This window comes from Pelobates fuscus, chromosome 4, assembly GCF_036172605.1.
Source record: "Pelobates fuscus isolate aPelFus1 chromosome 4, aPelFus1.pri, whole genome shotgun sequence".
Lineage (NCBI taxonomy): Eukaryota > Metazoa > Chordata > Amphibia > Anura > Pelobatidae > Pelobates > Pelobates fuscus.
In genome coordinates, this window is record NC_086320.1 from 258,700,691 (window position 1) to 258,720,229 (window position 19,539).

Here is a 19,539-nt window from a genome sequence, read left to right on the forward strand (position 1 = left end):
AGCAAGAAACCACTCTCGCAATGCTTGGTCTTGGGTTACCCATTTAATCCAGGAGATGGTCAGAGTATAATCTGCCACCAAACCTGCCCTCAATGGAGCAGTCTGCACACCCTGCAGACAGCACCGCCCCAATCCCTGATTGCAGATCTGCGTTAAATATGTAGAGCCAACTTTCGCACAAATGTACACTATCCCTCCTCATGACATTGCTGTTATCCCCTACTAACTTAAAATACTGCACCACTACTTTGCCAATCTGATGTACATACTGGGATACCATACAATTCAATTTATGCCTATACCTCTCTAGTGCCCTTGGGTTACCCAGAGATACCGAACCCAGGTAGGGAATTATCTCAGATTATACCAATTGAAACTGAGAACAGCACAAAGCAATGTGTGAGATCCTACTTAATAATATTAACCAAATCAACTATATAAACATAACCCGGATCATTACCCTCTGTATGAACAATTGAAATACCAGATTTGATTGTCGGAAACCTTATAAAACCCACAAATAAGGTCTAAATGAGCAAACAATGAAGGCCTAAGTGACGGTAAACATTCACAAAATATGTTAGCATAAATAAAAAAAACAAATTCCAAATGTGCGCCGGAGCTGCAAACTATTATTGCCACTAGGATCCTTACTCCTACGTGCTCTATCAGTGGTCTCCCAATCTGTAGAAACCAAGGAAATTACATCAATGAACTCCCTCAAATACACTCTCAAACATCCTGGGGCACCGGGGAGAGAGCTTGTAAACAGGAAATGGGAAGGAAGGGCTCAGACGCAGCAGGGGGTTGGACCAAGTGAACTAAAGTGGACAAAAACTGTTGCAAAAAGCATAGGACATCCCCAGGAGATGACCCCAAATCCCCATGGCCAGAATAGGAAGGGTTGAGAAACTCACCTGGATGAAGAAACTGGGACGTGAATTCTGCCTCGCACTTGCCCCTCGTTGCTCACACCGGGTGAGATGACCACATATCAGTCAGGGTAGCATTACCTGGGGTTGAATTGCTATGAAGAGGGGTTCTGGATCTGGCATCACCACCATCTATGTGGCTTGCACAGGGCCTGCAACCCCCCAGGGCAGCAGGCCTGACAGCAGGGCTCCAGCCTGGCCTGGGCCTGAAATTCCTGGTTCTTCTGGGTTTCCTGGAGCCAGCAGGATGACTGAGAGGCAAAGCAGGGGGAGAAAAAGCATAATCGAGACTCACTGGTGCCGTCACATGACCTCTGGCGCCATCGTAAGCTGTCTGGTGGCATTCTTGGACAGGCCTGCTGCAGAAGGAGAGGAGCAGCAGAGTGTCATAATGAGGGACCTAGCAGATGGATCCACCCTGTAAGGGTATTTATATCGGCAGACATTTTGTGCTATGATAGAAATTAAAATGTATATTGTCAGAGTCACTCTGAACAGAGCAGACTCCATTTTGTTTTCTCAAGCTAACAAGACACAAGATTTCTATCCCTTCTGTAAAACTAACCACTTTGCCAGAAGCTAAGGAATGCTTAGTATATACAAACCAAATTGATAAGAAATGAGAACGGGGGATGGACAGACTGTCTAAATGCTAATGGAATATAATTAATTCTAAACCCAGACATTTGTGACAGAGAAGATTCAATAATTTAATTTTACTTTCGATATTGTATAACGTCCCATTGTAAGTTTAGGGGTCATACTTAGTTATAACTGTCATATTAGAAATTATAGCAGAATTTGCCAGACACATAGTGTGAAGAAAGCCCAAAGAAACTCTTTGAACTGACAGTAAACTTAAATTATAAATAACCATGAAGATAAGCTAAATGACGTCAAAATAGCCACCAGGAAAAGTTAACTCTTTCCTGGATAGGAATGTTTAGTGGGACGAGACTGCCCTCTATAGACCAAATACTTAAATTGCTATCTGGAAGGTAACCACACCTCCAGTTTTCTATTGGTCTATCACCTAGTGAATTTTCCCTTTAAAAAGTTAAGACAAAGGGAAGAGAGAGGGATGCAAAGGAAGCAAAGAAGCAAAGAGGTGAGCAGTTGGGGGCAATCAATTCAGTTCCTGAGACTACCTACTCATCAGATGAGAATGTCTACTCAACTGGTAATTATACTGGTTTTATTTAATTAATCTAATTTAATTAAAATTTTCTAATAGCATGATATATGACTGGATAAATCACAATCAGATTTCGATATTTAGAAATCTTAGTTACTAAAGAATATATAGTTATAATATTCTATTCTGCAGATAGAAAGGAATACTTATATATATTAATGTGACATATCACATGTTAGCATATCATGATATTTATCCAGGTGTATTGATTTGCTCTAAAATAAGATAAAATATCTGTTTAGGCAAGTTAAAATTCTGCTTATAGAACATGGTAGATTACTCTTATTGGATGGTTCCAGGAAATGACTAATGAGCTGGTTTAAATGCTATTTTATTTAAAATTACATGAGAATAGATCTTAATTACCTAGGAGGTCTAACCAGCATTGAAAGGGTTATTCTAACTGTCAGCTAAAGTTTTATGGCCTTAAGCTGCAAGCTCTGTGTCTGTGTGTATGTTTCACTTTCGTTTCTCTGTGAAGCCCATCATAAATCATTGTTTGACAATTGGCTGTGTTAACCATTGGAATGTATTGCCATTTGTATTGCATACTCATGTTATACTGAATATTCATTGATTATTATCACGCATGTTACATATTATTATTATTTAAATTGTCACAATAAATTGTATCTATTTTTATAACAAATTGTGATTTTATTTATATGGAATATATTTCACTTACACAATAACTATCTTTGGGATCTGAGAATTGAAATAGTGGGCAATTCTCAACTGTTTACTATTGTTATCCCATAAATATCCCCACAACCCTCTCTGCAGCTCTGATACTAGACTGTCCAGGTTGATTAGGGTGTACAGGGCTTGGGCTAAGCTGTGAAGGAGGCTGCGTCCGGTGAACCTCCTTGTGGCTGAAACAGGAGGTGACTGGGCAGTCAACTGGGGACAGGCCTACTGCAGAAGGAGAGGAGCAGCAGAGTGTCATAATGAGGGACCTAGTAGATGGATCCACCCTCTCTGCAGCTCTGATACTGGACTGTCCAGGTTGATTAGGGTGTACAGGGCTTGGGCTAAGCTGTGAAGGAGGCTGCGTCCGGTGAACCTCCTTGTGGCTGAAACAGGAGGTGACTGGGCAGTCAACTGGGGGGTTACTTGGCTCAAAACCTGTCCTTTAAGGGCTGCAGGGCAGCAGCACCATAAACTTGGGTATATTCTTACAATTGGACCAGCAGGTTGGTTAATTCAGGAGTAGCCATGCTGAGAATATTTGTATTATTGCAAGTGGAGAGCAGAAACTGGAGAGAAGATTCCTACCCTGCTGTCCAGAGACGAAAAGGAGGATGGGTGTTAAATTGCTCAATAATACCAAATATAGTAGCGCACTAGAAAAGATGAAGTATCTATAAAATAAACCGTATAAAATATAGTGCAGACTATCTGATACAGCTGTCATAGACATATAATAGAGTTTCTGGGAGAGAACTCACATGTACCAGAGCCCTATCACCCCTGACTCTGGGTTTGAATGGCTCCACTGGAGAGGGATATTTCCCACAGATCAAATGACAGGAAAGGTGTCTTCTCTCAGTCAGATTCATGAGAGAACATCTGTGAGGAATATGAGGAATAGAGAGGCCAGGAACCACAATTGAATAGTATCAAAACAATTTATTAAGCATAACATTAACCAACTCATGACAGCCTTGTATAAATACAAAAAATTAGCTTCTTTCTATTACCTTGTATAGCTTTTCTTGCAGTTATGGCCCTTGTCACCTAAACGGAGCATTTTGCTTTTTTTGGTGAACAATATGCAGCTCTTGATAAAAGCCATTTAGAATTTCAAATCGCAATATTGTGTCAAACCAAACAACAGTTATATACTAATACGAGCATACCATTGCAAATAGTTTATTTATCAAACAGTGAAGTCTTGACAACCAACATTTATTGAATAATTCAATAGAGGCACCACATTCCCTTTTACCCCAGGATACTAAAAAATACATTACAATGGGAAATAAGGATTCTAAAAATCAGCTACAACGCAGCTATACAGCTACAGGAAATGGAGCAGAATGAATAAACAGAGGCGCAAAACACTGGTAGACATAAATGTGGACAAATCTCACAGAATAGCCCACAGCAGGAGCTCTCTTATGCATGTCGTAGTTTGTAACACAAGGTAGAATTGACTTTTACTGAAGCCTATAATATACATTATTTTGCAGGGATAATAGAATGTGCATTATGTCCCCCTACTTCCACTACTAATGCCATAGAGCCAGATGTTTGCATGTAGGAACCTCTGTTAGCTCTCTCTGACTAAGCCCTGCAGGGAGTTACAGTGGTTATGGTGCTTGCTTTGATCCAATCTAAATAATCTTTGTTAGAGGAGGGAATGGTTCACCCCCAAATATCACAAAATATAAGCATTGCCTATATAGTCTAGGTGGGTTTGGACTATATCTTCATAATCTACCATCAAACAAAAATTCATGTTGCTTATGCATTTATTCCCAATACATGCTTAAGTGTTATGCATCTTTACATTATATAAATTTAATTTAGGGTTATAGCTAGAGATGACTTAATTTTAGGAAAGCACCAAGGTATACACAGACAGCAATGTCTGTTTGCAGATGCTGTGTTTAATTCAGCCACACTCCACATAATGATATGTTGGAAGCAGAGCTGGGAGAGAGAATTGCATTATCCATTTCGCTACAACTCCAGTTCCAGAGAGAAGAACTGAATTAATGGTGACAGATACAATTGGCAGCTGCTGCAAAACTCCCACTAATATAAGGAGTTGATATTTATGTCCCAGTGCTGTATTGAGATCAGGTATTTAAATGCACGTTTGAAAACATGATATGCCCTTTAAAATGATGGGCGGATCATATAATATTTATATATTATATGTGCATGTCTTCTTCCTCCAGCAGTAAGAGTTATACTTCAGGGAATTATTTAGACAGGTCTTTAAAACTGAATATTTTACTTGTGTTATTTACAGAGTGCCAGTCCCACTGGGTATTCTTTCTAGTTGCCGCCATCATCAAGTATTTAATATTGCGGAAATAGAATACTGTGTTCTTAACTGAGCAGCGACACCACTACAGGGCATGCTGGAGGGAGGTAAGTAAATGGAACCAGGGCCAATGACAACATTTACATAGGCATTGGAGCTTGACTAACGCTGTGTCAACTTTTCGTCATCCTTCTAGTTATAAATGAGAAAGAGTAGTCTCTACCTTTCCTTATGTGCATCTTTGAAATTTATTGTATTTCAGGAAAAAAAGGGGCCAACTGTAAGGGGTGGATTGAAACATGCTGATATAAAAAAAAATTATAATACTTATTGTATTAAATAAACATTTAATATGACACTATTTTGAATATTTTCTATCCACATATTCTACCATAATACCAAGAACTATAAAAAATATATTAATGTTGTTACTTATTGCTCAATTATTCTATATTAATTAAAAGATTAAAACAATTTCATTCTTATTTTTTTACATAGAGACACTTATTGTAACAAAGTATGAAACAGTAGCTATACATGGAATGCTCCCCTCCCCCACGCAAATAAGAAAGAAAATAAACATTAAAGTACTGTTTTTTTTTTTTTTTTGCTAGAAGTAGAATAAGAAATACAAACCAACTTTATAAATCTGTCTTCACAAATTAGTGAAAAACAACTTTAGATTGCCGTCTTATCACACCCAATGTTTCTGATCACAAATTTACTGTCACAACAAACTGTGGCAGACAAAACATTTCAGAATCTGGAGTGCAAAATGAATTAATACATCTCTTGAGTACATCAGCAACATTATAAAAAAGAAGTCTCAAAGGCACAATTTTCAACTTCAACTAGATCAAAATAATCATTTTTTATGAAAACTATATACATTTTTTTTATGTGTGTATAGATCTATGGCAATGTCATTTATGCAAAACTTGCAGTGATTTCTAAATTGAGCTTCAAGAAGATTCATTATAGCACGGCTTTATGCATTCTTCACTCTATATAATTTACAGGGTATATAACGGCATGCCAAGAAGAAAAAGAAATGCAGAGGAAATAGTTTTCACAAGTCTCAAGCTAATTAGGCATTCACAGCTTATTAGTCTAGTTGTAGAAGAACACTTATACGCAATAACAAGTAAAGATTTATTCAAGAACCATATAAATTAAAAGCAAATAATTAAGATGTATTAATTATGTTAGTTCCACAAAATACAAGAGTCAGATCATAGAAATCTGCAGTAATGTAACAAAAATTATTATAAATAAATAAAAATAATCTATATATATATAGATGTGATGTAAAAAATCAAGCTTGCTTGCATACTCCAGCAAGTAAACTGTAAAACGTAAAGGACACTGTTACCCTAACAGACAATGTACATGTATATGCGCCATTTAACACCATTAATTATTCAAATTACAAGTTTTAAATGAACACTTGGACAACTTGTTTTAACGTAAAATTGTTCAGTAATACAATTTCCCCTTATTCAATTATAATTGTCTGTTATATGGCATTAATACTGAACAATTATTTTTTGACTAGCTATTTGACATTTAACATTGGCACAAATGACATTCAATATTGAAGTATTGTGGTTCTAAAATTTATAAACGTGATCATCAGCTTGTGCAGAATTATAACAAACAACATCAACCCGTGAAATATGAAGCTTTTGCAGAATTATAGCAAACAAAATATGATACGTACAAAAACCTAGCTAGGCATGTATTTCTAGGTTGTTGCTTTAATAATATTTAGCCAGTGATGGAAATCACATTTAATCTGTTATGGACCTGCGAACCTAACACATTTAGGAAGCAAACCGAATGAAGATAAATGGAACCAAATTGGGAATGCATCAAACCTGATCGATGTTTTCGGGATGGCATCAGGACTGTCAACTTGTGGCAATTCATCTGCAAGTATTTCTTCAGGACTGCGAGGATCAGCAACAATTGCTGGCTTTTGCTTTTCTTTTAGATTTAGCCCACTGATGATAGTATTCCACAGACTGTTCTGAGACTTGGACCCTAAGATGAAATGGAACATTAACTCGTTTCAAGATCAAAAGTTCTTTAATTCTTTATTAAAATATATAGTAAACCTAATGATTTATAAATTCACATTTATTTCTGAACATGTTTTGTTATGAAAACCTGTTTTGATAGGCTTTGATTAATCGAGAAGGGTACTTTTAGTAAATATCTCTATCTTTACTATCGTATCTTTACTCAAAATGAATAGGGAGGATTCCGGCTCCCAGCATGGTGCACTGCGGTATCTCCAAGATTCTCCAAGATACTTGCACTAAATAGTTAAATACCGTATATACTCGAGTATAAGCCGAGTTTTTCAGCACATTTTTTGTGCTGAAAAACCCCAACTCGGCTTATACTCGAGTCAATAGTCTGTATTATGGCAATTTGCATTGCCATAATACAGACTGGGGGCTGCAGAGATGTTACTTACCTTTCCTGCAGCTCCTGTCAGCTCCCTCCTCCTCCGCGCCGTCCGTTCAGCACCTCGGTCAGCTCCCAGTGTAAACTCGCGAGACTTACAGTGTGAGCTGACCGGACGGCGCGGAGGAGGAGAGAGCTGACAGGAGCTGCAGGAAAGGTAAGTAACATCTCTGCAGCCCCCACAGCCCCCCCACTGAACTACCAACCCCACTGGACCACCAGGTAAGGAGCCCCCCTCCCTGGCCAGCTAGCAAGCAGGGAGGGGGGACGAAACAAAAATAAATGAATAATAAAATAATAATAATAAAAAAAAATAACATTACAAATAATAAATAATAATAAAAAAATATGAAAATAATTAAAAAAATAAGTAAATAAAAAAAAATAATGAAAAAAAAATGTAAAATAATGTAAAAAAAATAATAAAATTGCCCACCCCCCCAAGGCTCTGCAACACACACATACATACACACACACTGCACTCATACACACTGCACTCATACATACACACACACACACACTGCATTCATACACACTGCATTCATACACACTGCACTCATACACACACACACACACTGCATTCATACACACACTGCACTCATACACACTGCATTCATACACTGCACTCATACACACACACACACACACTGCATTCATACACACTGCATTCATACACACACTGCACTCATATACACACTGCATTCATACACACACTGCATTCATACACACACTGCATTCATACACACTGCATTCATACACACTGCATTCATACACACTGCATTCATACACACACTGCACTCATACACACTGCATTCATACACTGCACTCATACACACACACACACTGCATTCATACACACTGCATTCATACACACACTGCATTCATACACACACGCTGCACTCATACACACACGCTGCACTCATACACACACGCTGCACTCATACACACGCTGCATTCATACACACACACTGCATTCATACACACACGCTGCATTCATACACACACGCTGCACTCATACACACACACTGCATTCATACACACACACTGCATTCATACACACACACTGCATTCATTATATACACACACTGGAAATAAATATTCAATTAATATAATTTTTTTAGGATCTAATTTTATTTAGAAATTTACCAGTAGCTGCTGCATTTCCCACCCTAGTCTTATACTCGAGTCAATAAGTTTTCCCAGTTTTTTGGGGTAAAATTAGGGGCCTCGGCTTATATTCGGGTCGGCTTATACTCGAGTATATACGGTACTATGTACAGTTTTATTTTAAAAATAGCATTGCTTGATTTATTTTTATTATTTCCTTACTTGCCTATCTATGTAGTATACCATAGTACCCCCTAATGGGAACACTCATATAGTATGACCCATTATGCCATGTGCCAATGTCTCTGAGTCTTTACATAAATAATGTGCTGTTTGCATTATAACATTGATCCCAGCAGATGCTCTTTTCAGAAACAACCCCCTTGTAAGTCTCATTGTAACAAATCTGCAAATATTGCCAATGACTGTAATTAACAGTAGGAATGTCATATTTATATCTGCAGCACAATTCGATCTTAATAAATGTATCATTCTATATAATTCATGATGCTTTCTTATCTAGCACCATATTTACAATGTTCTTCAGGGTAATATGGTAAAAGAGCTACATTATCCAACGCATTTTCACTCTGATTGTCAACTTCTTATAGCCTCTAGTGCACTCTATCTCCCCCATTACAACAAGTGGCTTTCTAGTCTAGAGAGCAGGATATTCACTTCTAATAAGCATAATATCTTTCATCAGTTTATAATCTCATTGAACTATTGGCTCTTACTATTAACAGTCCAATCATTAATTTAAAAAAAAAAAATGTAGTTTATATTAAGATAAAAAAAATATGTATAAAATATATACACTGCAGACTGGCAATGGTATTGTTTGGAAAAAATATCAGATCTTTTCAGAGATTACAAATATGATATTTCACTTGGTATTTTCTGAAAGCATTTTTCACAGTTACACATTTCTGTATAGGAAGGTTAAATAGTGATGTCCCGAACATAGCGTGTTCGCGTTCGCCACGGATGGCGAACATATGCGATGCGCTCCGTCCCCTATTTTTTTGTGGTCTTTCAGACAAATTTACTAATACTAAGTAAAAATTACTTAGTATTAGTAAACTGTGCCCCTACTCGCAATACCGCGAGTAGGGGCTTGTCTATTAAACAGTGAGCAGCCTGAGCGGGTGGGGGCCCTAAAGTAAAAAAAAGGGGGAGGACTTATTGTCCTCCCTCCTGGCCCCCACCCCTAAACGGTGGGTGTGGGCCCTAAATACCAATGGGGGGGACCTATTGTCCTCCCCCCGGCCCCCACCCCTGAGCGGCGGGTGGGGGCCCTAAATACCAATGGGGGGGACCTATTGTCCTCCCCCCGGCCCCCACCCATGAGCGGCGGGTGTGGGCCCTAAATACCAATAGGGGGGGACCTATTGTCCTCCCCCCGGACCCCACCCCTGAGCGGCGGGTGGGGGCCTTAAATACCAATAGGGGAAACACCTAATGTCCTCTCCCCGGCCCCCACCCATGAGCGGCGGGTTGGGGCCCTAAGTACCAATGGGGGGGACCTATTGTCCTCCCCCCTGGCCCCCACCCCTGAGCGGTGGGTGGAGGCCCTAAACACAAATTGGTGGGGGGGACCTAATGTCCTCCCCCCTGGCCCCCACCGCTGAGCGGCGGGTGGGGGCCCTAAATACCAATAGGGGGGGACCTAATGTCCTCCCCCCGGCCCCCACCCATGAGCGGCAGGTGGGGGCCCTAAATACCAATAGGGGGGACCTATTGTCCTCCCCCCCGGCCCCCACCGCTGAGCGGCGGGTGGGGGCCCTAAATACCAATATGGGGGGACCTAATGTCCTCCCCCCGGCCCCAACCCATGAGCGGCGGGTGGGGGCCCTAAATACCAATAGGGGGGACCTATTGTCCTCCCCCCCGGCCCCCACCGCTGAGCGGCGGGTGGGGGCCCTAAATACCAATAGGGGGGGACCTAATGTCCTCCCCCCGGCCCCAACCCATGAGCGGCGGGTGGGGGCCCTAAATACCAATAGGGGGGACCTATTGTCCTCCCCCCCCGGCCCCCACCCCTGAGCGGCGGGTGGGGGCCCTAAATACCAATAGGGGGGGACCTATTGTCCTCCCCCCGACCCCCACCCCTGAGCGGCGGGTGGGGGCCCTAAAAAAATGCCCCCCCAAGTGACTAGGGGTCCCCAAACCCCTAGTCACCCCCTCCCCCCCTAAAAAATGGTCCCCCTACCTACCCCCTCACCCTAAAAATAATGAGGGGGGAGTCAATAAAGCTAAAAACCTGTAAATAAATAAAAATAAACTTACCATTAGATGTCTTCTTTTTTCTAAAATCTTCTTTCTTCAGCCCCCAAAAAGGCCAAATAAAAAGCCAATATAACCGTCGGGCCCTAAATACCAATAGGGGACACACCTAATGTCCTCTCCCCGGCCCCCACCCATGAGCGGCGGGTGGGGGCCCTAAATACCAATAGGGGGGGACCTATTGTCATCTCCCCGGCCCCCACCCATGAGCGGCGGGTGGGGGCCCTAAATAGCAATAGGGGGGGACTTATTGTCCTCCCCCCTGGCCCCCACCCCTAAGCGGCGGGTTGGGGCCCTAAGTACCAATGGGGGGGACCTATTGTCCTCCCCCCTGGCCCCCACCCCTGAGCGGTGGGTGGAGGCCCTAAACACAAATTGGTGGGGGGGACCTAATGTCCTCCCCCCTGGCCCCCACCCCTGAGCAGCGGGTGGGGGCCCTAAATACCAATAGGGGGGGACCTAATGTCCTCTCCCCCGGTCAATTGAATTATTCGCACAATGTGGCTGGAGTTAGTTGTTTAGTTAATAAAACCTAATGCTTATTGCTTTGGCCATGAATAATATCTGATGGGCATAGTCTTAATTCATTAAAGCTCTTGATATATCTTCAGCTTTACAAGGGGGCACTGTTGTGTTTAAAAACAAAACATATTGAGAAATGCTTATACTTTAAATGTGTCTATGATGCTCTGCATTGCCTTTAACTATTAACACTAAAGACAAAGAACTAATAATCCTAAAAGAAAACACCCGACTTATGAGGATAACCCATAATAGACTTAACAAGACTACAACCCAAAAACATAAAGGTGTTTTCTTAAAGGAAAGCTGTTATACTACCACCCCACCCACCTACCCCAAAAAGTAGAGTGACTGATCTAAATAAAACTGAACTCTTATTGATATACATATAAAACGATATCACATCATAACTCACAACGATACCCTAATTAGAAAGGAAGTGAGTTTTAAACTACATGGGATGAATACTTAAAGGGACATTATAGTCACAGCTTATTTAATTTGTTCTGGTGAGTAGAATCACTACCTTCAGGCTTTTTGCTGTAAACACTGTCTTTTCAGAGAAAATGCACTGTTTACATTACAGCCTAGTGATAACTTCACTGGCCACTCCTCAGATGGCTGTTAGAGATCCTTCCTGGGTCATGGCTGCCTAAAATGCATCCAAACATTCAGTGTCTCCTCCCTCTTCATGCAGACACTAAACTTTCCTCATAGAGATTCATTGATTCCATTCATCTCTATGAGGAGATGCTGATTGACCAGGGCTGTGTTTGAATCATGCTGGCTCTGCCCCTGATCTGCCTCCTTGTCAGTCTCAGGGAAGCATTGTGATTGGATCAGGCCACCACTTCTGATGATCTCAGCAGGCAGCTTTTTTTTCTGAGGCAAACTGCATGCAGATCTACAGCTTCAGGCTTGAATACAGTACGATTTTGCTATATTTATGGAGGCATGAGGGGCCCAGGGGGCTAGATGGTGGTTTTAACACTATAGGGTCAGGAATATATGTTTGTGTTCCTGGCCCTATAGTGATCCTCCTTTAACCTCATAAGAATTGTTACATACTGGCACAGAGGAAAGATATACCTAGTCTGATCCAAATACTGGTCCCATAGGTCATAAAAATCATAGGGGTGTTCAACCAATAGGTACGTATAAAGGGTAAACCTCATATAACTAAAAGTGGCTTGCATACCTAGGATGTACTCTCAGTGTGGGTACTGAGAGTTCTAGCAGATACAATTGCCACAATATATGAAGCAAAATCACCATTAAGTTGCAAGAGTTGGGAGTGGAACTTAAAGGGACACTATAGTCACCTAAACAACTTAAGCTTAATGTAACAGTTTTAGTGTATAGAACATGCTTCTCAGGTTTCTCTGATCAATTCACTACCATTTAGGAGTTAAATCACTTTGTTTATGTTTATGCAGCCCTTGTCACACCTCCCTTACTCTGATTGACACAGACTGCATTAAAAAAAATGGTTTCACTTTTAACCTCAACCTTTGAGGTACCTAAGGTACTTTACCTTAATCAATTGTATCAATTGTATCTCTTGTATCTCTTTCTCTGTAAACTGTAATCACATACAGGAGGCTCTTTCAGGGTCTAGCAAGCTATTAACATAGCAGGGGAACAGAACTTGCAATAAAGGAAGGATAAACTTTAGCTGACTCTTTACAGGAAGTGTGAATGATGTTCAAGTCACTTGCAGGTAGGTATGACTAGGGTTCATAAACAAAGTAATTTAACTCCTAATTGGCACAGAAATTAAGCAGTGAGACTGCAGGGACATGATCTATACACCAAAACTGCTTCAATAAGCTAAAGTTGTTTTGGTGACTATAGTGTCCCTTGAATTCCTAAAGTACAAGGAAATCAAAGGATACTGTTGCCAGTAACTACTATGAAAAGGATATATACACTAAACACTTTTAGACACTATGTATACACTAACTTGTTAACCCTCACAATGCTGTCATCCAGAAATTCAAAAAACCCTTTCCAGCAGGTATAGAAACATACTCGAAGTGGAGGAGTTTAAAAGGCCGCTATAGTCACAAGAACAACTACAGCTTAATGCAGTGGTTCTGATGTCTACAGGGCCGGTGCAAAGCTAGATGAACTAGGAAGACACCTAGGGCACACCTGCCCAGGGGGCACATTAGGGGAGTGCACTGCACAGCGCTCCCCTCCTGCCAGTCACTCGTAGTGTGGCCAAGCCGTGGACAGCAGGAGAGAAGCCTCTGTTTCCCTCTACCCAATCTGACAGGAAGTGCTCTCTGAGAGCGCCAAACTGCTTCCTGTGAGACCGGTTGGAGGAAATAGAAGATCCATGGCTCGCAAAGCTACATGGAGGAGGGAGGTAAGCTGGCACAAGGGGGAGCACAAGAGGCACACAGAAGGCTGGGGGTGTAGGAGAGATACACACAGAGGGCTGACAGATAAGAAGAGAGGCACACAGAGGGCTGGGGGATGGGAAATGAGGCAAACAGAGGGTTGAGGGGGAGAGGCACACAGAAGGTTGGGGGGAAGAGAGGCACAAAGAGGGATAAGTGGGGGAGAGGCACACAGAGGGCTGCTGGGCGCAGAGGGACAAAGAGGGCTTAGGGGGTGAGAGTCAAACCGATGGCTGAGTTAGGGGAGGAGCGGCACCAGACAGATGCTGGGGTGGGGAGGAGTGGCACATAGAGGGCTGACAGATGGAGGCACAGAGAGGGCTGAGTGGAGGTGGAGAGGATCACAGAGGGCTGAGGGAGGGAAGAGGCACAAAGAGTCAAACAAAGGGCAGATTGAGGGGGGGAGGCACCAGACAGCTGCTGGGGTGGAGAGGCACAGAGAGTGCTGTGGGTGAGAGGCATGTAAAGGGCAGTGGGTTGGAGGCACACAGAGGGATGGGGAGAGGTACATAGAAGGGCTGGGGGGACAAAGACACAGAGGGACTGGGGGACACATAAAAGCTGGGAGGAGACAAAGAGACACGCAAAGAGCTGGGGGGGGGGACGACAAAGAGACCCAGAGAGTGGCTGATAGGAGAAAAGAGACACAAAAGGAACAGGAGAGAAGAGTCACACATAGGAGTTGTGGAAGAAAGAGAAACAAAAAGGGGCTCGGAAAAGGGGCTGAGGGGAAGATACACACAAAGAGGCTGGGTTGGAGAAAGAGACCCATAAAGGTACTCAAGAGAAGAGACACACAGAGGGGATAGGAAAGGGGGAAAAGAGACACACAAAGGGATGGGGACAGACAGACACAGAGAAGGACTGTGGGGGGGAAAAGACACACAGAGAACAGGGGGGACAAAGGAACATATAGATGGGCTGGAGGGGGGAGAGACACAGTGGGTCTGGGGTAAAAAGACACACAAAATGCTTGGGGGGAAGAGACACAGAGAGTGGCTGGTAGGAGACACAAAAAGAACTGGGGAGAAAGAGATACACAAAGGGAGGGGCTGGGGAAATGAGACACACAAAGCTGCTGGGGAAGAGACACACAAAGGAGTTGGGGGAGAAAGAGACACACAAATGGGACTGTAAGAAGAAAGGGACATACAAAGTTGGTTGGCAATTGTTGGTTTTTAACAGGGTTCTGCATACTGAGTAATAGATAATGTTTTGCAATGTATTGACCAGATCTCTGGCATTCAGATGGTTAAACAATGAAATAATGTTGTTGTTTTGGTTTGTTTTTAATTTTGATAGTTATTTTATTATTTCATATGAGGCAGGACATGGTTAGCTGGAGTTTTCACAAATTCTGTGAGTAAGATCTGGTGTTATAAAGTTTACCGGCCACTACTATTGGTATCTGGTATGGTATTGGTATCTGGTATTTCAAATGTCTATCATAAAGATTTGTTGAAAAGTAAAATACATGAAGCATCCAATTTTTTTTTGTTTATTTGTTTTGGTCCCTCTTTTTTTAATTATTCCCCCGAACGTAGACCTGCTCCATCACGCATACTCGCTAGCGCATCCTCACTTACCGACCAATTAGTTTTACGACGAGGACAGTGTGTAGTGTCAATACCAAATCATATAGTTATTATGCTGGATAAATGGATTGCCATTTCTTTCAACACATTTGGTTAACTTGTCTGAACTTCCCCCTCCCCCCCGGATTTTTCAGCTTGTGCCGGTATTTTTCTTTTGACATTGATAATACACTGCAATACCAGCAATGGACAGTAGGTGGCTCTGTGTGTGGAGAGCAGGAAGAGGCAGCAAGGAAGCAGGCAGGGCCAGCAAGGCTCTGCAAGGAGAAGGAATGGTCTGCAAGGAGCAGAAAGAGTCAGCAAGGAGCAAAAAGGGTTCCGGAAGGGACAGTAGGAGCACAAAGGCAAAGTAGGAGAAGGGGCAGCAAGGAGCTGGGAGGGGGCAGAAGGAGCACAAAGGTAAAGTATGAGAAGGAGCAAAAAGAAATAGAAATGAGCAGGAAGGGGCAGCAAGGGAGCAGGAAGGGGCAGGAAGGGCCTGCAAGGAGCAGGGAGAAGCAGAAATGAGCAGGAAGGGCAGCAAGAAGTAGGAAGGATCTGCAAGGAGCAGGGAGGTTCGGCAAGGAGCAGGAATTGGCTGCAAAGAGCAGGAAGGGTATGCAAGGAGCAGGAATTGGCTGCAAGGAGCAGGAAGAGGCAGCAAGGAGCAGGAAGAGGCAGCAAGGAGCAGAAAGAATCAGCAAGGAGCCCTAAGGGGCAGCAAGGAGCAGTAAGGGGCTACAAGGAGCAGGAATGGGCAGCACAGAGCAGGAAGGGTCTGCATGTCCTCTTGTTGTGGTAGTTTTTATTCTTTTAAATATAGTCTCCTCTTTTACTGTGTTGATTACCTTTATGTATTTAAATGTTTCTATCATATCCCCCCTGTCTCGTCTTTCCTCCAAGTTACATGTTAAGTTCCTTTAACCTTTCCTTGTAAGTGTTATCCTGCAATCCATTAACCAGTTTAGTAGCCCTTCTCTGAACTCTCTCTAAAGTATCAATATCCTTCTGGAGATATGGTCTCAATACTCCAAGTTACAATACTCCAAGTGAGGTCTCACCAGTGTTCTGCACAATGGCATGAGCACTTCCCTTTCTACTGCTAATACCTCTCCCCATAAAACCAAGCATTCTGCTAGCATTTCCTGCTGCTTTATTACATTGTTTGTCTACCTTTAAGTCATCAGAAATAATCACCCCTAAATAGTGATGTCCCGAACAGTTCGCCAGGAACCGTTTGCCGGCGAACATAGCATGTTCGTGGTTGCGAACACATGCGATGTTCGGTCCGCCCCTATTCGTCATCATTGAGTGAACTTTGACCCTGTACCTCACAGTCAGCAGACACATTCCAGCCAATCAGCAGCAGACCCTCCCTCCCAGACCCTCCCACCTCCATGACGAATAGGGGGCGGACCAAACATTGCGCGTGTTCGCGACCGCAAACACGCTATGTTCGCTGGCGAACGGTTCCCGGAGAACTGTTCGGGACATCACTACACCTAAATCCCTTTCCTCAGATGTTGAGGTTAGGACTCTATCAAATATTCTGTACTCTGCCCTTGCATTTTTACATCCAAGATGCATTATCTTGCACTTACCCACATTAAATGTCAGTTGCCACAACTCTGACCATTTTTCTAGTTTACCTAAATAATTTGCCATTTGGCTTATCCCTCCTGGAACATCAACCCTGTTACATATCTTAGTATCATCAGCAAAAACGACATACCTTACCATCAAGACCTTCTGCAATATCACTAATAAAACATTAAAGAGAATGGGTCCAAGTATAGATCCCTGAGGTACCCCACTGGTGACAAGCCCATGCTTTGAATATACTCCATTGACTACAACCCTCTGTTGCCTGTCACTCAGCCACTGCCTTACCCATTCAACAATATTGGAATCCAAACTCAAAGATTGCAGTTTATTGATAAGCCTTTTATGTGCAACAGTGTCAAAAGCCTTACTGAAATCTAGGTAAGCAATGTCTACTGCACCACCCTGATCTATTATTTTAATTACCCAATCAAAAAAATCAATAAGATTAGTTTGGCATGATCTCCCTGAAGTAATCCCATCTTGTCTCTGATCTTGAAATCCATGTGTTTTTAGATGTTCAACAATCCAATCCTTCAACATGGTTTCCATTACTTTCCCCACTACTGAAGTAAGGCTTACTGGCCTATAGTTGCCCAACTCCTCCCTACTACCTTTCTTGTGAATGGGCACAACATTCGCTAACTTCCAATCTTCTGGTACTACTCATGTTAACAATGATTGGTTAAATAAATCTTTTAATAGTTTTGCTAGTACACCACTAAGCTCTCATAATAACTTTGGGTGTATTCCATCAGGTCCCATTGACCATAGGCGTGCGCAGCCTGTTGCATTAGGGTGTGCACCCTAAAGCACAAACACACACCGCGAGTATATGTATTTTTATATACACATACACACACATACATATATATATATATATATATATATATATATATATATATACATACATGCATACACACAAATACAAATATACATAGGGGCAGTGTGTGTGATTGTGAGCAGTGCAGCGTGTAAGGGGTGCAGTGTGTGTGATTGCGAGGGGGTACTGTGTGTGTGTAATTGTGAAAGGTACAGTGTGCTGTAATTGTGAAGGGTGCAGTGTGTATGATTGTAAGGGGTACATTGTGTGTAATTGTGACGGGTACAGTGTGTGTGATTGTGAGGGATGCAATGTGTGTGGGGTACAGTGTGTATGATTGTGAGGGGTGCACTGTGTGGGCGACAGGGGTTAGGTGGTTGGAGTGGCAGTGACAGGGGGTAGGGGGTGGAGGGGCAGTGGTAGGGGGGTGGAGGGGCAGCGACAGGGGGTAAGGGGGTTAGAGGGACAGGTGGTAGGGGGGGTCGAGGGGCAGTGACAGGAGGTAGCAGGGGTAGATGGTTAGTGACAGGGGTTGGGGTAGAGGGGCAGTGTAAGGGGTTAGGGGTAGTGACAGGGGTTAGGGGGTAGAGTGGCAGTAACAGGGGGTGTCGGTGAGTGGAGGGGCAGTGACAGGGGGTAAGGGGGTAGTAACAGGGGTTGGGAGTAGAGGGGCAGTGACAGGGGTTGGGCGGTACTGACAGGGGTAAGGGGGTAGAGGGGCAGAAACAGGGGGTGAGGGGGAGTGGAAGGGCAGTGGCAGGGGGTAAGGGGTAGTGACAGGGGTTAATGGGGTAGAGGGGCAGTGACAGGGGTTAGGGGGGTAGTGACAGGGGTTAGGGGGTAGAGGGGCAGTAACAGGGGGTGTGGGGGAGTGGAGGGGCAGTGACAGGGGGTAGGGGGTTAGTGACATGGGTTGGGGGGGTTGAGGGGCAGTGGCAGGGGGTAGGGGGTAGTGACAGGGGTAAGGGGGGTAGAGGGGCAATGACAGGGGTTAGGGGGGTAGAGGGGCAGTGGCAGGGGGTAGGGGGTAGTGACAGGGGTAAGGGGGGTAGAGGGTCAGTGACAGGGGTTAGGGGGGTAGAGGGGCAGTAACAGGGGGTGTGGGGGAGTGGAGGGGTAGTGACAGTGGTTGGGGGGTAGAGGGGCAGTGGCAGGGGTTAGGGGGGTAGAGGGGCAGTGACAGGGGTTAGGGAGGTAGAGGGGCAGTAACAGGGGGTGTGGGGGAGTGGAGGGGTAGTGACAGTGGTTGGGGGGTAGAGGAGCAGTGGCAGGGGGTAGGGGGTGGAGGGGAAGGGGGTAGGGGCAGTGACAGGGGGTTGGATGGGGGCAGTGAGTGACAGGGGGTAGAAGGGGGTGGGGTGGGGTGGGGGGCAGTGGGTAGAAGGGGGTGAGTCAATGGGGTGGGGGGTCAGTGAGTAGATAGGGGTGGGGGAGCAGTGAGTGACAGGGGGTAGAAGGGGAGTTTATAAATACCTGCTGCCCTGGTGGTCCAGTGGGTGCCCTCTCTCTTCAGTCTGCAGCTCCGCCGGGAGTGAGCTGCAGACCACATGGTGAGTCTCGCGATCTCCAGTCAGAGCGTTGCCGCGGCAACGCTCTTACAGGCTGGAGATCGCGAGACACCTCAGT

At 43.6% G+C, this 19,539-nt stretch overlaps 1 protein-coding gene across 1 annotated transcript in view; it reads right to left on the minus strand.

Annotated features, from left to right (window-relative positions):
- The window catches only part of PDE1C (phosphodiesterase 1C), an 888,281-nt gene that overhangs the window by 698,395 nt on the left and 170,347 nt on the right, over nucleotides 1–19,539 (minus strand). Inside the window, exon 3 of the mRNA XM_063452062.1 lies at nucleotides 7,000–7,165. Coding sequence (XP_063308132.1) covers nucleotides 7,000–7,165 — 166 coding nt within the window. The remainder of the gene's footprint in view (nucleotides 1–6,999; nucleotides 7,166–19,539) is intronic.